This window comes from Phragmites australis, chromosome 10 (assembly GCF_958298935.1).
Source record: "Phragmites australis chromosome 10, lpPhrAust1.1, whole genome shotgun sequence".
In the NCBI taxonomy this organism is placed as follows: domain Eukaryota; kingdom Viridiplantae; phylum Streptophyta; class Magnoliopsida; order Poales; family Poaceae; genus Phragmites; species Phragmites australis.
In genome coordinates this window covers 5,979,532-6,000,617 of record NC_084930.1, presented here as the reverse complement: position 1 = coordinate 6,000,617, position 21,086 = coordinate 5,979,532, and the positions used below count along the sequence as shown (strand labels likewise).

Here is a 21,086-nt window from a genome sequence, read left to right as displayed (position 1 = left end):
CTATCTCTAACTATTGGAGATGCCCTTGCAATTCAGTGGTTCAGTCGAATCCACAGGCAGACTGTCTATCACCTGACTGACAGGCAGTGCTGGCAGTACGATCTGAAGGAGGAAATTCTGAATGAATCAGAAAAACAGATTCGTCTGTTGAACTCCTGAGAAGCTGACACAGGATATAGAACAGTTGATCTATGAGAGAGCAGCCAAAAGAGGTCATTTTCTCTGATACATCTAAATCTCTGTTTATACCAGAATGGTCTGAAATGGAATCTCCCAAATACATTTTGTTTATTACAGTTAACATTGACAAGGGAAAAAAGAAGTGTTAAGGAGATAGCAGAAGATGTACAACTTTATTTCCTTATTCTTCTGACAACAAAACTTGCTTAACACAAACGAATGAATAAACGATTCTTTTTCAGTTTGCACAAATGGCACAAATGTTGAAACTTTCGCGATTTTCTATATTTGCTACTGTTGATTCTGCTACGGTGACTCTGAGGCTCAAAACAGCCTCCTTGGTCACAATCAATCTCATGCGCATCCAGCACATTCCTATCAGCTAAAACATACCTATATATATCTATGGCTTGTCTTGCAGTGCTTTTACACTGCATTTTTTCTGGCAACATTACACACAAGAGAAGGCTGCTTGATCTTGTCTTTCATCTGGTTATATACCATGAGACTGGAAATGAAGATAATCATGAAACCAAGACGGATGGCTTCATAATACTCCTGTTATGAGTGAGGGAGAAATGTCCCGACATAACCCACACCAACGACGAAGAAAGCGATGGACTGGAGGAAGAGGAATATGAAATAGTGGTTCTTTCCAAATGAAATGTCGTAGCATCCACAGGAGAAGAGGTAGGCTGCAACACCAAGCTCCAGAACATGCAACCTGATTCCACATTAAAATTTAGCTACAAAAGTAGATAAATGAACTTGAATAGACAAGTTTTGGTCGTTTACCTGTCCCCTATCTTCATGCGCGGCTTCTTGGATGCTTTGCCTGCCATTTTCATCTTCAGAGCGTCGCCAAGCTTTTCTGTCACCACCCATTCGTTCACCCTGCCTGCCTCTAGTAGGCCGATGAAAGTGGCCTTCGTTCTATGCAATGACATGACATTCTCAAAGAGGATCCAGAAGACAATTAAGTGAACAGACCTGCGTCATTCAGTGGTTTCGATGTTAATATTTAGGTAACTGTTAGATTTATCATATCTCAGCGGTTAGAATGCATATGCTAATTTTTTTGTCGTTCCACTTGGATCACAAAGTTCAGATTGGTACCTTGGAGTCCCAACAGCATTGAGGAGGGTGATGATGGTTGGAATATAGACGGAACCCCACCTTGGTATTTCAACCTCAGGAACTAAAACTGTGGCCGGGATAACAATGCAGTAAAACACAAAGGTCACAATGTGAGCGATGATCTTGCGCACGAGGAAGAAGTTGTAGATGACATGGATTTTCTTCCAAAGTGTCACTTTCTGCATCAAGATTAGTAAATAACTAGTTAGGAACAAATGCTTCCTAAACTAAATTTTCCAAAGTAGCTTTGTGCTGTGGACCTTGTTTCTGACAATCTCCATCAACATTTTCCTGAACAGGTTTGCTGGTCCGCATGACCATCTGTGTTGCTGATACCGGTACGCTTTGAGCGTACTTGGTAGTTCATTTTTTACCTGAAAATACATTTCTGGGTTAGTTGTGTGCTTCCTTGTGCATCTCGTTGAAGCTTAACAACAACGTAACAAAAGAGCGGTGCAAATTCATACATTGGATGTAAAATGAATTGATAGGTGGTGCATATTTACCATGAGATCGCCAAGGAACACAAACTTCCATCCTTTGAGGCTTGCTCGGACCGCCAAATCCATGTCTTCAACTGTGGTTCGGTCCTTCCAGCCTCCTGCCTCATTCAGAGCAGATATGCGCCACACACCGGCGGTTCCTGTTCACAGAACATTTTGAATGGTATGAAAAAAATGGAAAGTTTTTTGGGAAATTGAGTAATTTTTTTAAAAAAAATTGTCCTCCAGTTGTGCTATCATAATTGTCATTTGCCGTTGAGAAAATCTCAGCTTTAATTTTTTATGCAATCTATATTATTAATGAATTGTAGCTCTGGTCTGGTTGTTATCTGTCACTGTTTTTTGTGCTTGGGGTTCTACTTTCTTAAAAAGGGTAATGTAGAATGATACTAGTACAATTTTATAAGACCTTGAGATGTGGGACATGTCTTTTTTTTTTCTTTCCGAAGACTAGGAAGCAGAGCGTCTCATTATGAAAAACATGGTAGAAAAGGAAAAGATTATTGAGGGATAGAATCATGGAAATGCCCCACATAGAATGCCCCACAGAGAACACAAAGGAAGAAAAAAGATGCATTGAGGTGAGACGGAGCTTACCATTGAAGCCGAAGAAGGCATAAGTGGAGGAGCCCACTTCTTGCTCCACTGTAAAGTGGTAATCCAGGGACATCTCCTGCATCCTTGTCATCAGGCATTCATCTGCGTTCACTGCTCACACAGAACAAGCAACAACAACAGCAAACTTGTCGTCAACATGCAAAAGAATCTCTACAAAAACAAGTTGGTGTGCTGGTAAGTACTAACAACAAAAAAACATCCTAGCATCAATGACAAAGCTAAATCACACAGTCCTGTCAACCATACTTTTTTGGCATTTGCAAATACCTTCTTGGTTTATTTATTTTTTGCAAGGATGTCACTCGAATGATAATTTTAATAGTATTTTTGTAATTTTTTAGTGACAAGCTTACAATAATACTAGGAGTAGTGGTTTTTTTGCAATTGTCTTACTTTCTTAGGTCTGTCAACCATACTGATACATGTTCTTTTTCTTGCACCTATCTAGTTATCCATCAGTGATGCAAAAAATAAATTAATTAAGCGAAAATGGTCAATAGGATCTTTTTAAATCTTTTTTATTATATATATTTTTAGACTAGAGTTCTCTTACTCGGTGTTCATTGGACGCTTCTACAGGGGAATACGGGAGGGGGGACCGAACCCCCTGACTCACCTCAACCTCGAGGGTGTTGCCACCATGCTACCTTGCCGGCTGGCCGCATTAAATCTTAATCTTCAGTTGTACAAAATTGCATAAAAACTTGTTTGGAACACACCAAATTTACAAGAATTTTACAAGAAACAGTATGAGTCCACACCATACACCCTGGCGGGCCACTGAAAGTGTACAAAACTCTACTGATCGGCATGTTCAGTCCATTATAATCGACAGGACAGTGTATTTGTTGCTGATAGAGAGAGACTAGGGCTTGTGCCTCTCTTGTACGGACTGGATCACGATGATACTAAGGCAGAGGTTGTGGCCTCACCTGCAGAGAGACACTGTGGAAGGGCAAAAATGGTGACTTAATGGTTGGCAGTTGGGAGCCATAGTGTATCATGTTTGTTTTTTTTGCTATAGATTTTCCCAGTCTGAATTTTATGGAGCTTCTTCTTAACATATTATAAATTATAGAATTTTGTAGTACAATTTGATTTGTGAATTGTAAGAATTAACTTTTAGATTGAGATCAAACAGGTCTAAGATTGGGTTTGGACCAAACCCGTAGGGCTTGGTTCCGGCGGTAGGTGAAGCTTTTGCCACGTTGCTCACTTTCTTGTGTTGCTGCCCCCTCCTTTCAAAATGGCATCACAAACCAGTACAATCCACATGATTGAATGCTGATACGGACCACATCGCAACAAGAGAATCAAGGGATGGGAAACAATCGCATAAATGAAGGGATGAGGAAATCAAGATATGCAAGAACAGGGAGAAGAAAGCAATAGAATGAATGTAACAGTAGTACTTTCACTGATGCTCCAAACAAAGGTAGGGCCCGTTTGGATACAAGAATGAATTTGCTTATATTCGATAGGAAACAGTATAATGACTGTGATAATTTACCAAAATGGGGCATAATTGAAGTGAGTAAACCTAGTGAAATCACTTGACAAAAAAGGCTGGTACAGGGGCTGATCCCCATGCTCTTGGTGCCATAGACGGTCGCCTCTCTTCCCATGCCCCCACAATCCTAGAACGGTCTGTGAGGCTGGGCAGGAGAGAGATGTATCAGTAGAGACAGACGGACACCGACACTTCAATCTTTTCCATGGACTGGGGCAGTGGGTCTCCTCCCACAAGAGTCAAGACCCTCACTCGGCAAGTTCCAATGTCAGTTGGACACCTGAGCTCAATTTATTTTGTGGAAACGAATATTTTGAATTCGAGTTGTATTTGGAGTTGTATTTCGTATATTTAATTTTTTTTATTAAATTGGACATCTAAATCCAAACCAAATCCTAACTCTGTGTTCTTATACAGGTAACACTACTAGTCCCAATCGCAAACTCATTCCAGCATCGATCCAAGTGTCCAGCTCCAAGTGTTCATTTTTACAGCACCAGCTGCATTACCTATCCCTACCCAGCTACCAACTCTTTTTACTCCTGCTGCGCTCCACTGCCAGCTGAACCGGTCTGCACACTGCCATTTTTTACCCTCGTCGATCTCACCAGCGATCACTTTTACTCGACTAACCGCCTGATTCTCTCACTCTAACGAGTAACTAATCAGTCACGTCAATGTAGAGCAAATTGAGCGGCCGAGCCGAGAGCAGGTGCGTACCGAACTTCCATCGCGCCTGGACGAGGGCGACGTCGGGGTTGTGGAGGAGGAAGGGGACGGTGCGCCACAGGAAGTCCGGCTCCGGCTGGAAGTCGGCGTCGAAGATGGCGACGAGGTCGCAGCCGCGGACGTAGGCGCGCTTCATGCCCTCGCGCAGCGCGCCGGCCTTGTACCCGCGCCGGCTGTCCCGGACCTCGTACTTGACGTTCACGCCCTTGCTCGCCCACCGCTGGCACTCCAGCTGCACCAGCTCCTGCACCATTTCCATGCATCGCGTCCACGGGATTACTCAGAGTCTCTTTTTTTTGCTGGGAGGATTATTCAGAGTTAATAACTGATGTGGGGGCCTCAGTTGATGATTTTTTCCCGAGGATTAACCTTCCATTTTCTACACGAAAAGGAAAGGAGAACACGACGACGCACGGCGCAGCCACGCGGCGCACCGTGCCCTAGCCGGCGGGCCCCGGCGGCGGGCGGTTGCAACTGTCACTGGCGGAGCTCGCGCAATTACTGCGGTGGTGAGCATGCACTGGGCTGTGCAGGGCAGTGCAACACTAGCTAGCATCACACATGCAATACACCAGGGTGGATCTACCGGCTGGAACTCCATTAAAAATTAGAGATGAAAGAGGAGGAAAAATGAAGGAAAAAAAAGTGAAGGTGGATGCGCGGAGGAGAAAGAGAGCCTCCTGTTCACGGGGTCTGCGTCTACCGCTGCAACGACACGGACGGAGGTAGGCATGTGTAGAATTATATAGGGCAATTATGGGAGTAATTAAGGTTGAAGAAGAGAAGGGCAGGGTTAAGGTTTCTAGCGTTGACTGGCAAGCTTACCTTGATGACGGAGTCCGTGGAGTCGTCGAGCACCTGCACGATGATCCGATCCGACGGCCAGGACAGCCCGCACGCCGCCCCGATCGACAGCTGGTACACCTGCACGTCAACCAAAAGGCTTGCTAGAGAACACAAGGCTTGGCAGACCAGTCGATGGCGCCGCATGCAGCAGCAACAGACCAAAAAGACTCTACAAGATTGCGTCGCTACCGCAGTGCAGCTCGAGAGCTCAGAGTCGGAGCTCGCTCGTCCTCACTCACCTCGCGCTCGTTGTACATGGGGATCTGGACGAGCACCATGGGGTAAGCGGCATTGCTAGCCTCGAGGTCGTCGTCACGCGTGCGCATGGGCTCCCACCGGTACCGGCGCTCGGGGCGGCGGCCCAACAGGCGCACGGCCAGGACAACGGCGGCCATGTACACCTTCTCCGCGAACAGCGTCACGGACATGGCGAGGCAGAGCGCCACCGACAGACGCAGCAGCGGGACCACCACGGGGGCCTTCACCTGATGCCACACCCCCGTGAACTGCCCCGCCGCGTCGCCGCGCGAGCCCGCCACCATCCCCCACTCCGGCAGCGCTACCCCAGCCATTATTACGCGAGCGCGTTTCTCCTCTCCTACGCTCCGCTCTGCAACGAGCCAACGGAGCAGGGGACAGAGACGGGCAGAGGCAACGGTGCGGAATGCAGCGCCGCCGGGGTAGTGGTGATGGCTGCTCGAGGAGGGAGAATAAAAGGGAGAGGAGGGAGGAGGAGGGGCTTTGTCGGCTGTCGCAGGTGGAGACGAAGAGGGGACAGGGATTTAACGGCGGGGTGGAGGAGACTGGCGGGGCGGCAGCTGGGAGGTGTCGGTGGCGGGTGGTCCACGTGTCAGGGATAGGTTGTTCTGGGGTTAGGGGTGGGGTTGTATGAGCATGTAAGGCCAACTTTAACGAAATCGGTAAATCGGCAAAATTCAGTGCTATAATGATTTGCGGGCTACTGTAGCGCCTGTATCTACCTCTAATGGATTCGAAATCCAGTGCTACAGCAAAGGGAGGAGAGAGGGATGGCTTTTTTCGGACGAAACAGAGGAGCCGTAAAACTGTACACCTCTTTCCCGCGATGACGCCGAGCACGCCAGGCTAGCTAGGCTTCTGCACTCCGCCGACATCCTCGTCACAAATCCCCCACCCTTCAGCTCGCTAGGCTGCTGCACTCCGCCGGCATCCTTGTCACATTCGTCAACACTGAGCACAACACGCCGTCCTCGCACGCGTGCAGCCATGGAACCGCGAAGGCCACTGAAGAAAGCCGGAGTGGATAGCATGTGCTACTGGAGGGCGGTGGATGGAGGACGGAGGGCTGCCGGAGGCTGGAGGACGGAGGGCTACTGGAGGCCGGAGAGTTGCCGGAGGACGGAGGGCTGTCGGAGGACGGAGGGTTGCTGGAGGACGCAGGGCGGCGACAAATGGAGGAGGGAGGGAGGCAGCGGATGGAGGAGGGAAGGGGGCGGCGGATGGAGAAGGGGGCGCGGATGGAGGAGGCTGGGGGCGCAGATGGAGGAGGGAGGGCGGCGACGGATGGAGGAGGGAGAGAGGCGACGGATGGAGGAGAGCTCGGAGGGAGGAGCAGGGAGGAGGGAGGGAGGCAAATGGAGGAGAGTTAGGAGGGAGGAGCAGGGAGGAGGGAGGGAGGCGGCGGCGGATGGAGGAGAGCTGGGAGTGAACGGTTAAAGGAAAATAATATAATATAGGAGATAAGATAGGGTTAATTTATAAGTATTTGTTGGAGATGGTTGGAAAAAATAATACTGTAATAGTGTAGTGGATACTGTAATAGTGTTATAGAGTACGAAATTTTAAGGTAACTATTGAAGATGGTCTAATGTTGGATGGTCTTCTTTCATTTCATTGGGTTGTGGAGGTTTACTGACTAATTGATTTTTTTTATCATTGTTAAGAGATGATTTCGCTTATTTGTTATTCTGACTTACAATTATTAATTCAGATAATCTTATATTTTATTAACGCTATTGTCATCATAATCAAAATGTTAATTTTTTAACGAGAAATAATCAATTTACACCATAGATGCATGCATCCTCGTTTATGGTGGATTCACTGATGATTGGTTAAGGTTCAGCTGGACTATATATTGGATACAAATTTACACTATTGTGTTTTAACAGCGCCAACACGTGATGAGATTTGCGTAATTTACCTTAACTGTTCGCATGGTGCTTGTTAAATGTACTGATCTATGATAGGTCCATTGTATTTCTCTTAATCACCTGTATCACACGGTTTAACAAAACATATTTAGTTATCAGTGTGCTTGGAAGTATTTCTATATATATAGGAAGTATTGCAATCAAGTTTTGATGCGTTGGTGGCTATATTTGTCACACCCCGAGCGTGGACCTATGCGACAGGAGAAGCTTTATTTGTACGGATTAAGAACCCATAATCATGCTAAGACAAAAATAACATTAGTGGTTTACATAGTAATTAGCATAAGCTTTATTTATATAAAAAAATCATAATTTACATGTTTACATATACAACTTATTTTTTTAAGGGAAAGAAACTATTAAACATTATAACTATGATGTCACCTAAAATTTCCCGCTCGTATTCCTAACTGTCGATGTATTGATTTTGACCTTCAAATTCTGAGTTTAACACCGAAGACAACCATAAGTATAAAATCCTTGGCAAGAATAAAACACTTGCAAATATTTCTAATAACATTGATGCATAAAATACGTCTCATACTGACATCAATTTCCCTTTATTTTTTATTTAGATCTACAAAGATTATCAAATCACTAATATCACATCACACTATTCCATGGTGAGGATAATATCTCGATACTTTTAATGCATGTGTCATACTATACATGTGAAATGAGTATATACTAGATATTTCACTGACCATCCGGCCACATGATTAGGTACTTCACTGATAACTCCCGGTCCCTCAAAGTATTACGATTGGTACTTTCACTAACCATCCAACCCTATGGCTAGTTATTTCACTAGCCACCCCCGATCACACACAACATCTTACCCACGTCACCACTACTCCGATGGTAAAACTACTAAACTAGTGATCGATAACATTTGTGAATAATTTAAATGAACCATGTGTATTTCTACACTAAAAATAATGAGTATTATAGCCACTATTTCAGACTGTATTATTAATGAATAATGATACGTAACAAATTATCGAAAGTACTTAAGTATAACAGACACTATCTCGGATTATAAAAATCTATAATCTTAAGACGGGTATAAACACAACTTATTGATAAAAGTAATAATAATAGAGGTGTTAATACGACTTGCATATAAAAACATGATATAAATAATAGGGTATCAACATAGCTTGCATCTTTCTAAGAAAACCAGAATTCCGTCGTCGGCCAGTGATACGACATCCCAACCCTAATACAAAACTCTATCGTAGCCGACCCTTGAAAACCTAATCCATATAACTTGCGAGAATATCCAAAACTATAGCTTAACTACTAGATATAATGTCCTAGTAGCGCAATATAGCTAGAGAGTAATACTAATATGAGTGTATGTGGATGTGTTAGGTCAACTCCAACAGAATCTGCAAATCGAGTAAATCCAGTGCTACAGTGATTCGCATATTACTGTAGCGCCAGAAATCATCTCCAACGGAGCCGGTATCCACCGCTACAGCAATACGGTGATGGCAAAGCGAGGAGAGAGGGCCGGCTTTTTTGCGGACGCCACGCAAGAGCCGCAACACTGTATTGTCAACTTCACCCGCAGGACGCCGCTACCGAGGTTACAACCGAGCTCGTGGTCCCCGCGGCGGAGGAGGACTCCCTCGCCTACCTTCTTCAGCCGGACGCTGCCGCCGCCGTGGCGCTCGGGCTCGGGCCGTCCGAGTTCCCCATCAGGAAGCTGGGGCTGGTGGATCTTGACTCCTTCGAGTGGCTGGCGGCGTTCAACCTGGGTCATGGTCACCACCCGCATCCTGGCCATGGTCGCCGCCCGCATCCTGGCCATGGTTGCCGCCCGCATCCCGGCCATGGTCGACGCCTGCGAGCTTGGCCTCTGCACCGACGGCGAGACCATCTGCAGCACAGTAGCGCCGCCCTCTCCATCTGCAGCACAGTCGCGCCGCCCTCTCCATTTCATCGCCACTGGAGGCCTCTCTCCGCGCCTGGTTGCCCTGATCTGGTGGTGGCAGAGCACGGGGAGAGGGGGCGCCGTAGGCAGAGGTCGGTAGGCGCGGCGGGGGGCGCGGTAGGCAAGGGGAGCGAGGGAGGGGGCGTGGATGGAGGGGGAGCGAGGGAGGGGGCGCGGAGGGGAGCGAGGGAGGTCGCCGGCGGAGGGGGAGTGAGCGAGGGGGCGGTGGAGTGAACGAAGATGGTGAGGGAGGGGGCCTGTAGGAGAGGATGATTTTTGACGTGGGAGTCAACGGATTGGTTAAAAGGAAAATAATTTAATATAGGAGAGAGAAAATAGAGTTGATTTATAGAGTATCTGTTGGAGATGATTCAAAAAAATAGTGTTATAATAGTGATAGTGGATACTGTAATAGTATTATAGAGTATGAAATTTTAAGATAGTTGTTGGAGATGACCTTAGAACTTATAAGATCGAAAGCTTCTGTATGGTTAGCAGTCAGTGGCGAAGACAGGGGTGCCCCCCCAACGTTTTTGTTTAGTTCGAGTTACCACCTAATGACCCAACTAATCACCATGTATCAAGTGAAGTATGGCTCCATTATGGAATTCGTTACTGCAGCTCTCAAACCCAATTAGCCCACCAAACTTTAGGCTTGCTTTGACAATTAGCACATCGTAGAGGCAATGTAACCAGGAGCGGGTCTTGGACAACGTTGCTCTATGCATGTGTTCGGGAAATGCAACTCCATATGTCCGTGTCGCTAGATTGATGTACGTCTATTCGTCCTCCGTTCTTGAGGTTCGACTTCATGTACACCGTCGCAACCTCAAGCGTTGGGACCACAGAGACCTCGCTCTTGCCAGCTGCTGAAATTGTATGCGAATTAATTAAATTAGGCGGTCATCCATTAAGCGGAGAGATAGATTACGTCCGCCTCTCGACATGCTACGTGCTAACTCACATCTCAAAATAATAATCACAACTACGAATGACTAAGACGAATCCAATCCCGATAGTCTCAGTATGTGTTTTATATCTAAGATCGGAACACACTTTTACAATAAGTTTTATTATATTAAGACGTAATAAAGAGCGAGTGATGTAAATATATTACAAGTCTTTAAGCCATTATAAATTCCAAATTTTAAAATACTACTTGTTGAAATTGAGGGATGAGAGTCGTTTAAACAAATTCGGGCTCTCCAACATAACCTCAACAAAACCTAGAAGAAACAAAATACAACAAGTTTGCATCTTAGCCTGTTAACATTACTACGCAGCGAAACAACGTCTATAAACAGCAAGAGAAGTGGTGTCATTTTCCCTAAGGCACCACTGAGTCACCACGAGTAGTCCACCACTACTCTTGCCCGTCACCGATATCAACGGGCATAAAGTAGTCGTATACTAGATTATTCTCACCTAAAAAACTCAACAATAGTAACATGAGTATGAAAGTACTTGTAAGATTTATTTATAGTGGGTTCATATAATAATCCGATTCCAAAAATTATACATTTGAATGAGTAGCATGAAATCTGTCACAAGGTTAAATGAATTTATACGCAAAAAACAACTTATTGACTCAAAATTATGAGCACCTAACATATCTCAAAACCTTTGCTATCCTATTATGAGAGCATAAGCATAAACATAAACATAATCAACTCAAGAACGTGCTATTCTCAATATAGGCATACACGATTCACTTTCCACCATACCACCTTAACCCAACTTCGGAACTCCATGATGGATGTAGATGCATATAAACATGCTCATAATCGAGAGCACAACAATTTAAATTGATCTTACACCCCGTAGGGGTACATCTTTACCTACACAACTCGAGTCTATCCACTTGACCCTTGAAACAACATTTCTCATACCCAGAATTAACCACTTGCACTTGCTCCTATAGCATTGGGGTTAATGCGAGCGTATCTCTAACACCTCCAACTCCCCCCATCTTGCTTCTCCTCATTCCTTTTCTCTTACACGTCATAGGATCACTTGTAAAGTGTTAGCATAACGTATGATAATCAGCTTATTTGTATATTTATTGTATATATGGAAGTACGAAAAGCGTTTAAGCCAACGACAAACAACGGTCGATGCTTAACAGATGTCAGCGACCTATGGCATCTGGGTCCCTCTCCCGACTTGCCTCTAACACTGTCCACATCTCGTCTCATTCTCACTAGCTCTTTATCCCGACATAATTTTTATCGTTGATAGTAGTTAAGCCCTATTGAAAGTGCATCTAGGCCCCCCCTAAGTGGGTTTTGGCTTATTGATGACAAAACGATTAAAGAACTAACATGCTTTGTGAGTATTGAACAGGTATGAGCATTAGTTGTGAAGGTAAATGACGTTTGACGCCCGTCGAAACAATTGAAGAATCAACGAAGGATATAAGATAGGGCTTAAATTCCTTTTACTTTTGAAATTGAGTCTAGGATAGATTTTTTCTTAGATGGATGAATTCATTTGCTTGATTAGTGTCTCAATGCTCAAGAGATCCTTTAGAATCACCCAATTGAGAGACACATTCACTCACGGACACGAAACTCTTTCTGAAAATCTTCTGAGTCCGGAGTCTCCGGTGTTCACCGGATACTCCGGTACTCAGCGTTCAGCCGGAGTCTCCGAGCTAGCCTCCGGCAGAGAGTCTCGGTTACGGGTTAATCTTTTCAAGAAAAAGACCGGAGTCTCCGGTGTTCACCGGATACTCCGGTAAAATGTTTTGTGTGCAGTCGGAGTCTCCGAGGTAGACTCCGGCAGAGGCTCTCGGTTAGTTTTTAATCTTTTTGATAAAAAAATAGTAAAGATCGGAGTCTCCGGTGTTCACCGAATACTCCGGTACCTGGAGATGCCGGAGGATCCGGCTAGTCTCCGGACTTAGTCTGTTTCGGAAAATCTGTCAGGACCGGAGACTCCGGTGTTCACCGGAGACTCCGGTAATTAAACAGAACTGTAACGGCTAGTTCTGACACGTTCGTGACCGTTCTGACGCCGTTTTTGGAATTAGGACCGGAGACTCCGGTGTTCACCGGATACTCCGGTAAGCTCTGACAAAAACAGTAACGGCTAGTCTGTGAGAGAGGGCTATAAATGCCTCCTCTCTCCATATCATTTAGAGCTTGCTGTGGCTGGTTTCCTTGAGACCTCTTGAGCACTTTAAGAGCATTCAAAGCCTCTCCCATCATCTCTAGAGCAAAACTTGCACAAATTTGAGAGTGTGTGTTTGGAGAGGGTTCAAGCCACTTGAGCATTGATTTCTTCATTGAGCATTTACTGCGATCATCTCCTTTGAAGCTTTGGGTTTCTAGAAGGAAAGGAGTCGCCCGAAGAGCACCCAAATCTTGTGGTGTGCCTCGGGAAGTTTGTAAGCATCTTCATAATTGAGTAAGAATTTCTAGCTTGATCTTTGTGGTCGCTAGAAGAGGATAGGGTTGGAGAAGACCCGGCTCTTTGTGAGCTCCTCAACGGAGACGTAGGCACTTCTTTGTGAGGTGGCCGAACTCCGGGATATTTCCTCGTGTTCTTACTTGTGAAATTTACTTGATCGTGTGCATTTGATGATTTGTCATTTAAATTGCTATAGTATCAATCTTGCTAGTTTTAATTGTTATTCTAGCTTAGTAATATCTACTTGACCTAGTGAATCCCATAGAATCTAGCTGTGATCTTTAGTTCACATTTATTCTAAAATTTCCTGTCAGGCCGGAGACTCCGGACTAGACCGGATACTCCGGACTTCACCGGAATATCCGGCAGTTTAATCCGCTGTTTTTAGTTTTAAATTTCAGAAAAGCCTATTCACCCCCCCCCCTCTAGGCACTTTCACCTATAGCCTACGAATAATGGAACGCTCCACCCTCGACTTATACAGGTGACCTAAACTTACTAAGCATATCATATTCATTTTAAGTTTGATAATTACATAATGATACCTCGGGTTACAATGGATCAAGATATACACAATGTCAAGGTAGGGAAATGCAACTGTTAGATTCTACCCATAAAACCCAATATTGACTTGCTAAACACGCATGACATACATATAACGATAACTTATCAAAATTAGACTTAACAAGATTAAAAGGAAAGATGAAATATGCATAGATGATTGCCTTAGTTTTCCAGTGCTTCGCTCACGTACACATCCAGTTCGATATCAGCCTCGACTCCTTGAACTGCCAACACATCACTCTCTAATCGATGGAACAACACGAATGAACAAAATAACGAACTAAAAGATATTCTTATGATGCATGATCGTGAACGAAGTGCAATGTGACATGTCATGTAAATATGTGCAAAAGAATGCTTAATTGATTAGGCTAGAAGAGGTTTAATCAACACATGAGACAACCTAAGTTTATTGGGTTCCGAGTAGCTGACGGTCAGACTGGGTGGGGTGACAGTAAGACCGGGTGGGGTGGCGGTTAGACCGTAGGGGTCGGATAGAGAAGAAAATGGTTCTAAGTAGCCATGGCAGTCAGACTGGATCCATGGCGGTCAGACTGCGGGGCCTGGCTAGCAGAACCTCGGTGAGGTCGCTGGTGAAGGCTCCGGTGATGCCTTCGACCAAAGGTGGTACCCAAATACTCTATAAGGTTAGGGGAGTTCATTTTGGGTGGTTTGGATGACATGCATGCGGCCAAACTTGAGGTCCCCATGGATGACGTCCATGGCTAAGGGTGGAGCTTCGGTCTAAGCTAATGGGGATCAGTTGGAGCTCGGGGATGACGAGAAAATAGTCGGGGAAGTCTCACCTTGGTATGGGGAAGCTTCCTAGGGGTTTGGCTGACTCCGGGGAGGTTTCGACTTGGAGATCGGGCTCCGGGGTGAAACTCGGCCTTAAGGTGGAAGAAGACGTGTGGGAAGCTTCTCCGGTGAAGATGACGGTGGGAAGGAGGGGAGGCTTGGTGAAGCTCGAGGAAGCCTTCTCTATTGATCTCTGGTCATCGTGGTGGTCGAGGTGGTGCTCCTCTTTATCTCTCTCAGTATTGGGTGGAGTGGAAAATAAGTGTGTGAGAGAGAAGTGGTCGATGGGTTTTAAGTGGCCATTCTGAGCCCTGGTGGGCTGGACCCACGTGCAGTAATTCTCCTTTTTTTTCCTTTTTCTATTAATTTTTTCCCTACCTTCCTAAATGGTTTTGGGCTATCTAAACTACTTCAAAAACAATTTTCACTCATAAGTATATGGTGTAAATACGAGTTGCTTATTGATGTACCATTTAAAAAGTTTTTAACACTTGAACCAAAAGCATTAAACATGATGCCATGATGCATATCTGTGCTTGATGACCAGTTAGGGTTTTTTAGGTGTGACAACAACTGTCACAAAGCCAAGATTTGACCAAAACAAAGGTATGTCTCTCCTCTAGTCTATGCGATCTCCCGTGTAGGCCTGACAACGGAGCGAGGCGAAGCCGGGTGTAGCAACAATGCACCAACTCGAAACCCAAATCAGAAAACCCAACTCGGACCTGATTCGCCTAAAAGGAGGAAATATGCCTCCGACCCTGAACCCAACGGATGTGGGGCTGGTGGCGACGGGCACGCACCAGTGGGAGGTGATGGACACATGCGGCGGCCAGGAGGTGGACGCGGGGCGCGCGACGGCGGGAGGCGAGAACGCAGGGCGATCACGTGAGCGGTAGTGGGAGGCAGACGCAGGCGAGAGGCGGTGGACTAGGGGCGGACGGCGGTAGGCAAGCTGAAAGGACAATGATGTCGCCTAGATGGGGGATGAATAGATATTTTTATAAAAATTCATCGCGTTTTACCATTAGCCTAAACTTGCAGTGAAAAATAAACTAACAAATTTTTTACAAGTGAAAATCCTAAATATGCTAGGCTCAACTAGTGCATAATCACTCTAAATAAGTGTAAAAGTTAACAATCTTAGGGAGACAAAGATTATTCTAAACTAGCAAAAGATATGAAGAAAACTCTAGTTGAAAACCCTGAAAATACTATTGACCAGAGGTTCCGGGTTTAAACCAGAACCTCCGAGTTCAGATCTGATTATACAGAATCTGGAGTTTCCGGGTTAAATACAGAACTTCCGGGTTCGATAGAGAATGAACTCAAAACTAAAATTAAAGGATGTCCAAGGAGTTATACCTCAAACCAAGTAAAATCGTGTATTCTAAATGATGATTTCAAATAGATCAACAGATAATCTACAATCAATTTCACACGAGCAAGTATATCGAGCAATATGTATAAATATCGGGTAATATGATTAGAAACTCTGGAGCACTGAGACACGACAAATAGTTCTACATTGCATCCCTCTTAATAGTGCGACATATCTATACTTAAATTCAAAAGTAAAAATAGTTTGAACCAATTTGAGTCTTTGAATACATTCAAGTACCGCTTCTTTCTTTCAAACCTTGAGGGTTGCCAAATTCTATATTGTATTCACTCTATCTCTTCTTGATTATTATGTGATTGATGTGAATCATCCATAGCTTCCTATGGCCTCGCATGGTATTGACGCAAACCCTTCACTAGCTCTTCACCACCGCCTTGGTCCTTCGACGCCAAGCTATTTGCTTGCCCTTCACTACCGGATGATCCATCGCAGCCGAATCTTACTTGCCCTTCACCGTATTGATATAGAAAACCATTTTGTATCCGATATCTTCAATAAATTCACTTTATTATATATAAAGTCTGGTCTTATTTTTCACTCTTGGCATATAGAACATCTCAATTCGACTCATGCCTTCTTAAGGAACCTAACCTTAACTCACTCTCAAACACAAAGCACATGGGTTAGTCCATTAAAACTCAATTAAAAATTTTATACCTTTAGTCACTTAGTCTCCACAAGTGACTTAGCCTTAATGTTTATTGTCTATCTTCTTTAAGCTTCTCCTTCTGAGCATCACCTAGAGCTCGTTCATTTTGATCCATATCTCTCCTCCATGCATCACATATAGAACAAGCTACTAACAATTCTTTAACAATATTATTAGTCTATATGTATTGTTATTAACAAAACCACACATAAGAGTTAGATGCACTTTCACAAGCGGCGATGGGAGGCGAGCGTGGGCCGGCAGCAAGCATGGCCAGGCGGTGACGGTCGAGAGGTGAGTGGCATCAGCAGCGGCGCGGGCGGCTGGTGGCGTGGGCTTTTCGGGCACCCGACGAAAAGGCCCTGACCCGACACGCAATCAGAGCCCCTACCTGTGACCCCCATGGGCGAAAATCTTGCCCCACCCTTGCCAGGTGTAGAACCCATGGGAATCTGATCCGGCTTGCCCTGTTGTCAGCCCTAGAATCTCTAATTGTTCATTGTTGTAACGAGGAAAGCTATAGAACATAGCATGCATTATTTTACAAGTGATTGAGCCGACGATGAATGGATGATGGCATGCAAACGATCTAATTATTCAATTCTCATCTTGTTTCCAATGTTAACGTACTTTAATTGCTTGACTAAGATGAAGGAGAAAAATGACAACTGATTGTTTTTATAACACAGTTGTTTCAAAATACACTGATCAAAATTGTAAACTCTTAATCAGAATACTAAAATCTTAATCCAACAAATATCGATATTAATTCAGTTGATTTGTAATCTCCTAATCAGAATATGCTGTGAAATTAGAAGCTGAATAAGAAAGAGTTGTAACTACGACATTTGAGACGAACTAAGGTAAATATGTTCAAATCTTGGAGCTCCATTCTGACTGTTGTTGGCATTGGCCCCAATGTCGATTCCTGGCTTCGCCCTGTTACCAGCTAACCAGTGCACTGCTCGATCTGAAGAGTTATTGAACTTGAACCCTACCTTAACTAATTTGCCTTCCAGCTATTACCAGGTTATTCGTATTTGTCTTAATGACCTCCACCACACAATTAAATATTCTTTTGCTAATATTTGTAAGGACCGTATTCGAAAGCTTTGACACAATTGATCTGGTTAGCAACGTGTCTTAAGAACATTTCCATATTCAAAAAAATTCGTGATGAAGTTTTGAAGTGGTGCTACCTATATTACTCATTCGGGGGTAGCTAATTATATAAGACCAAAGGCATGACCCTGTTCTTCTTTTATAGAAAGCAGGGATAGTTAATTATCCTATTTACCTGCAGATTTTTTATATTTTTGGACGTGTAGGGCTTGGACCCAGATCCTGTACAGTCAATAGTGTGACTGTAACTTAAATCCAGAGATTCAGTTGAGTCTAAAATATTGTAATGAAGTATTGTACATATTTTATGTAGCAAAATCACTATAGCATACATGATGTAGCAAAATCACTATAGCATACATGATGTAGCAATCAATTTAGACCGTTTTTCGTTGTTGGAACGGGCGGCTGAGTTCGCATCCCGTACTTAAGTTGCAGTTGAACTTTCTGTTTCTTAAGTAAATCTATCTTCAAAATATAAGTTGTAATATCTGAACACAAACACTTACACCACACATGCACTCACCCCCTCCTATGCAAACTAAGATCTACGGACTATACTCTACACACGTATAGCACCCAACACTAGTGAGATCTAACCCGGACTCTACCAGTGAGAGCAGGAAAAACCTGACGAGGCACGCGAGTCGATCAGGGATCGAACTCGGGTGGGCTCCTGAACGACGTCGGAGCTAGCCAACCAAGCCCAGCTTAGACAAAAAAATAGTACTTACCTGGCAAGCTGGCAACCCATCCAATGCAATGTGTAAGATGTACTTGCCACGCAGGTCAGCACCTAAAATATTTTAGATGCGTTTGATTGCTAGTATGAGTTTTTTAAATTAAAATGTATATTTTAAATGAGTAGAAGTAGATTAAATAGATACAATGACTTTAAAAAGAAGAATATTTGATTATCTGTATAGATATATGTAATGACTCTGCATCTGCGAATGCAAAAACCATGTAAAGATGTTTGATAAGCTACAACTGAGACTAACAAGTAGATCTGTTATAACAATGTAGCAAATACATATCAAACTCTAGAGTAGAGTTCCATTCGAACGTATGCACCAAACAAAGCTCTAATCGTATAATTATAACTGTGAATATAAAAAGAAATATTATATATAGACAATCAAACAACCTCCTCTGTGATAATATAGATACAGACCGAGCTATAATGCCACCGATACAGACAATGAAACAGACAACTTAGCCCACACATTGTAGGTGGCCTTTTGCCCGTTGTGGCTAGGAGCGTAGAAACAAGATCCGGGCTGTACTATGACGGAACAACATTTCTCCTCGTGGTTTCATGATAAAATGGGGCGCCTGGATGCCCGAAAGGCACGCGAATGTGTTCCTCGGGTACGGGTGGTGCCGGGCGGCCTCGGAGATCTCGGCCCCAGTGGAGAGCTTAGAACGCGAGAGTTAGTTGAGATGACAGGACACAGGTAGGCAGCCATAAAAGTTTGCATCTTGATCTTTGTGAGACAGTGACAGATCATGAATAAACGGGTAAAATTAAACTTTATCATATCTATCGAAATATATAATATATTATCATACTTATAAATTTAGTATATGTATTTGATACTTATGTGTCAAATACAGTTAGCCCTCTGTTAACTCCTGTTGCTATAAATAGTAGCCGTATTGATCAAATTTTGTTTCCACTCTCGTTTAAAACGATGGTCTTATGTTACTTAAAAAATTTAAAACTTTTTTACGTATTCAATAATCTATATGAAACTCATTTTAATTGGATTTACCCAAAAAAATTGTATATTTTAAACTATTTTTTTTAAAAAAACTACTTTTATAAATTCTAACAATTGTTAGTGTCTTAAATAAATTTTCAAAAATTTGAGAAAATTCACTAATATTCTTTTTATGTGATGGATTAATTTCTAAAATTATTTTCAACTCTAGGTTATATGATGAAAAAATGAGTTCCTTTGTAATGCTATATTTATATGCATTTTTATCATTTCATATGATATTCTTCTTTTAATTTAATTTGAATTCAAACAAAATTCAACTATCTCATTATTTTTATCCCGTTGACACGCTAACTTTTAATTTTCATCATATTTTTTATGATAATCAACTTTAACTAATCTTATCTATGGCAAAGTTAGACGCCAACCAACAAACCTTAACCGATAGTAGGTCACGGCCTCACCCACCGGTGCCACTATCCAAAGCTTCACTTCTGGAGAGATCGATGCACTTGTCGTGTGGAGCTGAGCACATCAACATTCATCCCTCGTAGGATGGCAATGAACCTGGTGGGTGCGGGTCTGGCGGGTTCTGTGCCCGATGAGAGCGAGTACGGGTGTAAAATTACGCCCATAGGTCTGGTGGGTCGAGGGCCCAATAAAGTGCGGGTTTAAGTTTTCGCCCGTGGGTGCCACCGGGGACCTGAAACAAAGCAATCCTCTCGTCTTCTAAAGTTCTACTCGAGCACTCGTCCTCTCCTTCGGTCCTCACCCTGACCTTGGCCATCTTTGGTCGCCACGTCGCATCCTCCTCAGAGCAGCGTCCATGTGGTACTCGCTCGCGAGGGCAGGGTCCACCCACTTCCTCAGCTTTGGTTCCCTCTTGTCCCTGGCTTCCAACACCACCCAGATCTCCCGCCCTAGCATGGCGATCTCCATGTTGATGCGTGCCTCCATTGCCCTCCTGCCAGATAGGAGCTCGAGGAGCAACAACATGAAGGCAAACACGTCGGAGCTCATTGCAACGGCCTCGACTATGTCTGGCTTGGCGCGTGAGAGGGAAAATGGGTCCGGTGCGGCCAGCACGGGGGCAGGTGACACCGTGGCCGGCACAGGGGCGGGAGGGTGAGCCTAGTGCGATGATGGGGCCGACCTCGCCGCCGAGAGGCCGAGCAACTGCACGGGGCGGTGCGGAGGCAGCGCAAGGACCTGTCGGGTTTCAAGTCCCCACCAGATTTAAGTGCGGGAGCACATTTTAACCTGAATAGTCATTCAGGTGCGGCTCAAGCTTTTAATTTTGGTTTTTATGATGACGGGTTGTGGTTAAACCTACACCCAACCTAATCTGATTTGTTGTCATCCCTATTTGCTTGCTTCTTGGGAGGCGAGATTAGCCGCGCCGTCCATCTATGAAAAGCCGTTTAGGCCGGGGAAGTGAGCACGCACATCTCCTGCGCAAGGTAGCATTTCCGCATTCGCCAGTGGTGCCATGTGACGCCGTGGCTGCCTGGCTGCAGGTAACCGGAACACAACCCATCTCTCGTCGGCTTCGGCATGCCTAACTGCCGCCTACCGATCAATCACCTTTCGCTGCTGCGTAGAGGCGTCTCTTGCTCACGACGGTGTTAAATTCGGAGGGTCACTTTCGTCCCCGGCCTGCATCCTTCTGCTAAGCTCGCTTCCACCGTTGCCGTATTCCGCGGTGGATTTAATCTGCATGATTTCGGGCCTTGGTTTGCTGGTCGTGGAAACTGTTGTTGCA

General features: G+C 44.4%; 1 protein-coding gene across 1 annotated transcript; it reads right to left on the bottom strand.

Moving 5' to 3' along the window:
* Positions 1-226: 226 nt before the first annotated feature.
* LOC133883743 (probable glucomannan 4-beta-mannosyltransferase 9) lies at positions 227-6,273 on the bottom strand. The gene is made up of 9 exons (XM_062323160.1): positions 5,763-6,273; positions 5,503-5,601; positions 4,669-4,921; positions 2,418-2,528; positions 1,824-1,960; positions 1,578-1,691; positions 1,297-1,496; positions 976-1,170; positions 227-904 (listed from the first exon to the last, which is right to left on the bottom strand). The coding sequence occupies exons 1-9, from the start codon at positions 6,093-6,095 to the stop codon at positions 742-744; spliced, it is 1,605 nt and encodes a 534-aa protein (XP_062179144.1). The 5' UTR covers positions 6,096-6,273; the 3' UTR covers positions 227-741.
* Positions 6,274-21,086: the final 14,813 nt, after the last annotated feature.

Excerpts from the sequence above, each read along its gene's own strand:
- LOC133883743 (XM_062323160.1), bottom strand. The coding sequence starts at position 6,095 with ATGGCTGGGGTAGCGCTGCCGGAGTGGGGGATGGTGGCGGGCTCGCGC. Across the intron at positions 5,602-5,762 it reads CCATGTACAACGAGCGCGAG|GTGTACCAGCTGTCGATCGG; the intron begins GTGAGTGAGGAC and ends GTTGACGTGCAG. Across the intron at positions 1,497-1,577 it reads TGGAGATTGTCAGAAACAAG|AAAGTGACACTTTGGAAGAA; the intron begins GTCCACAGCACA and ends ATCTTGATGCAG.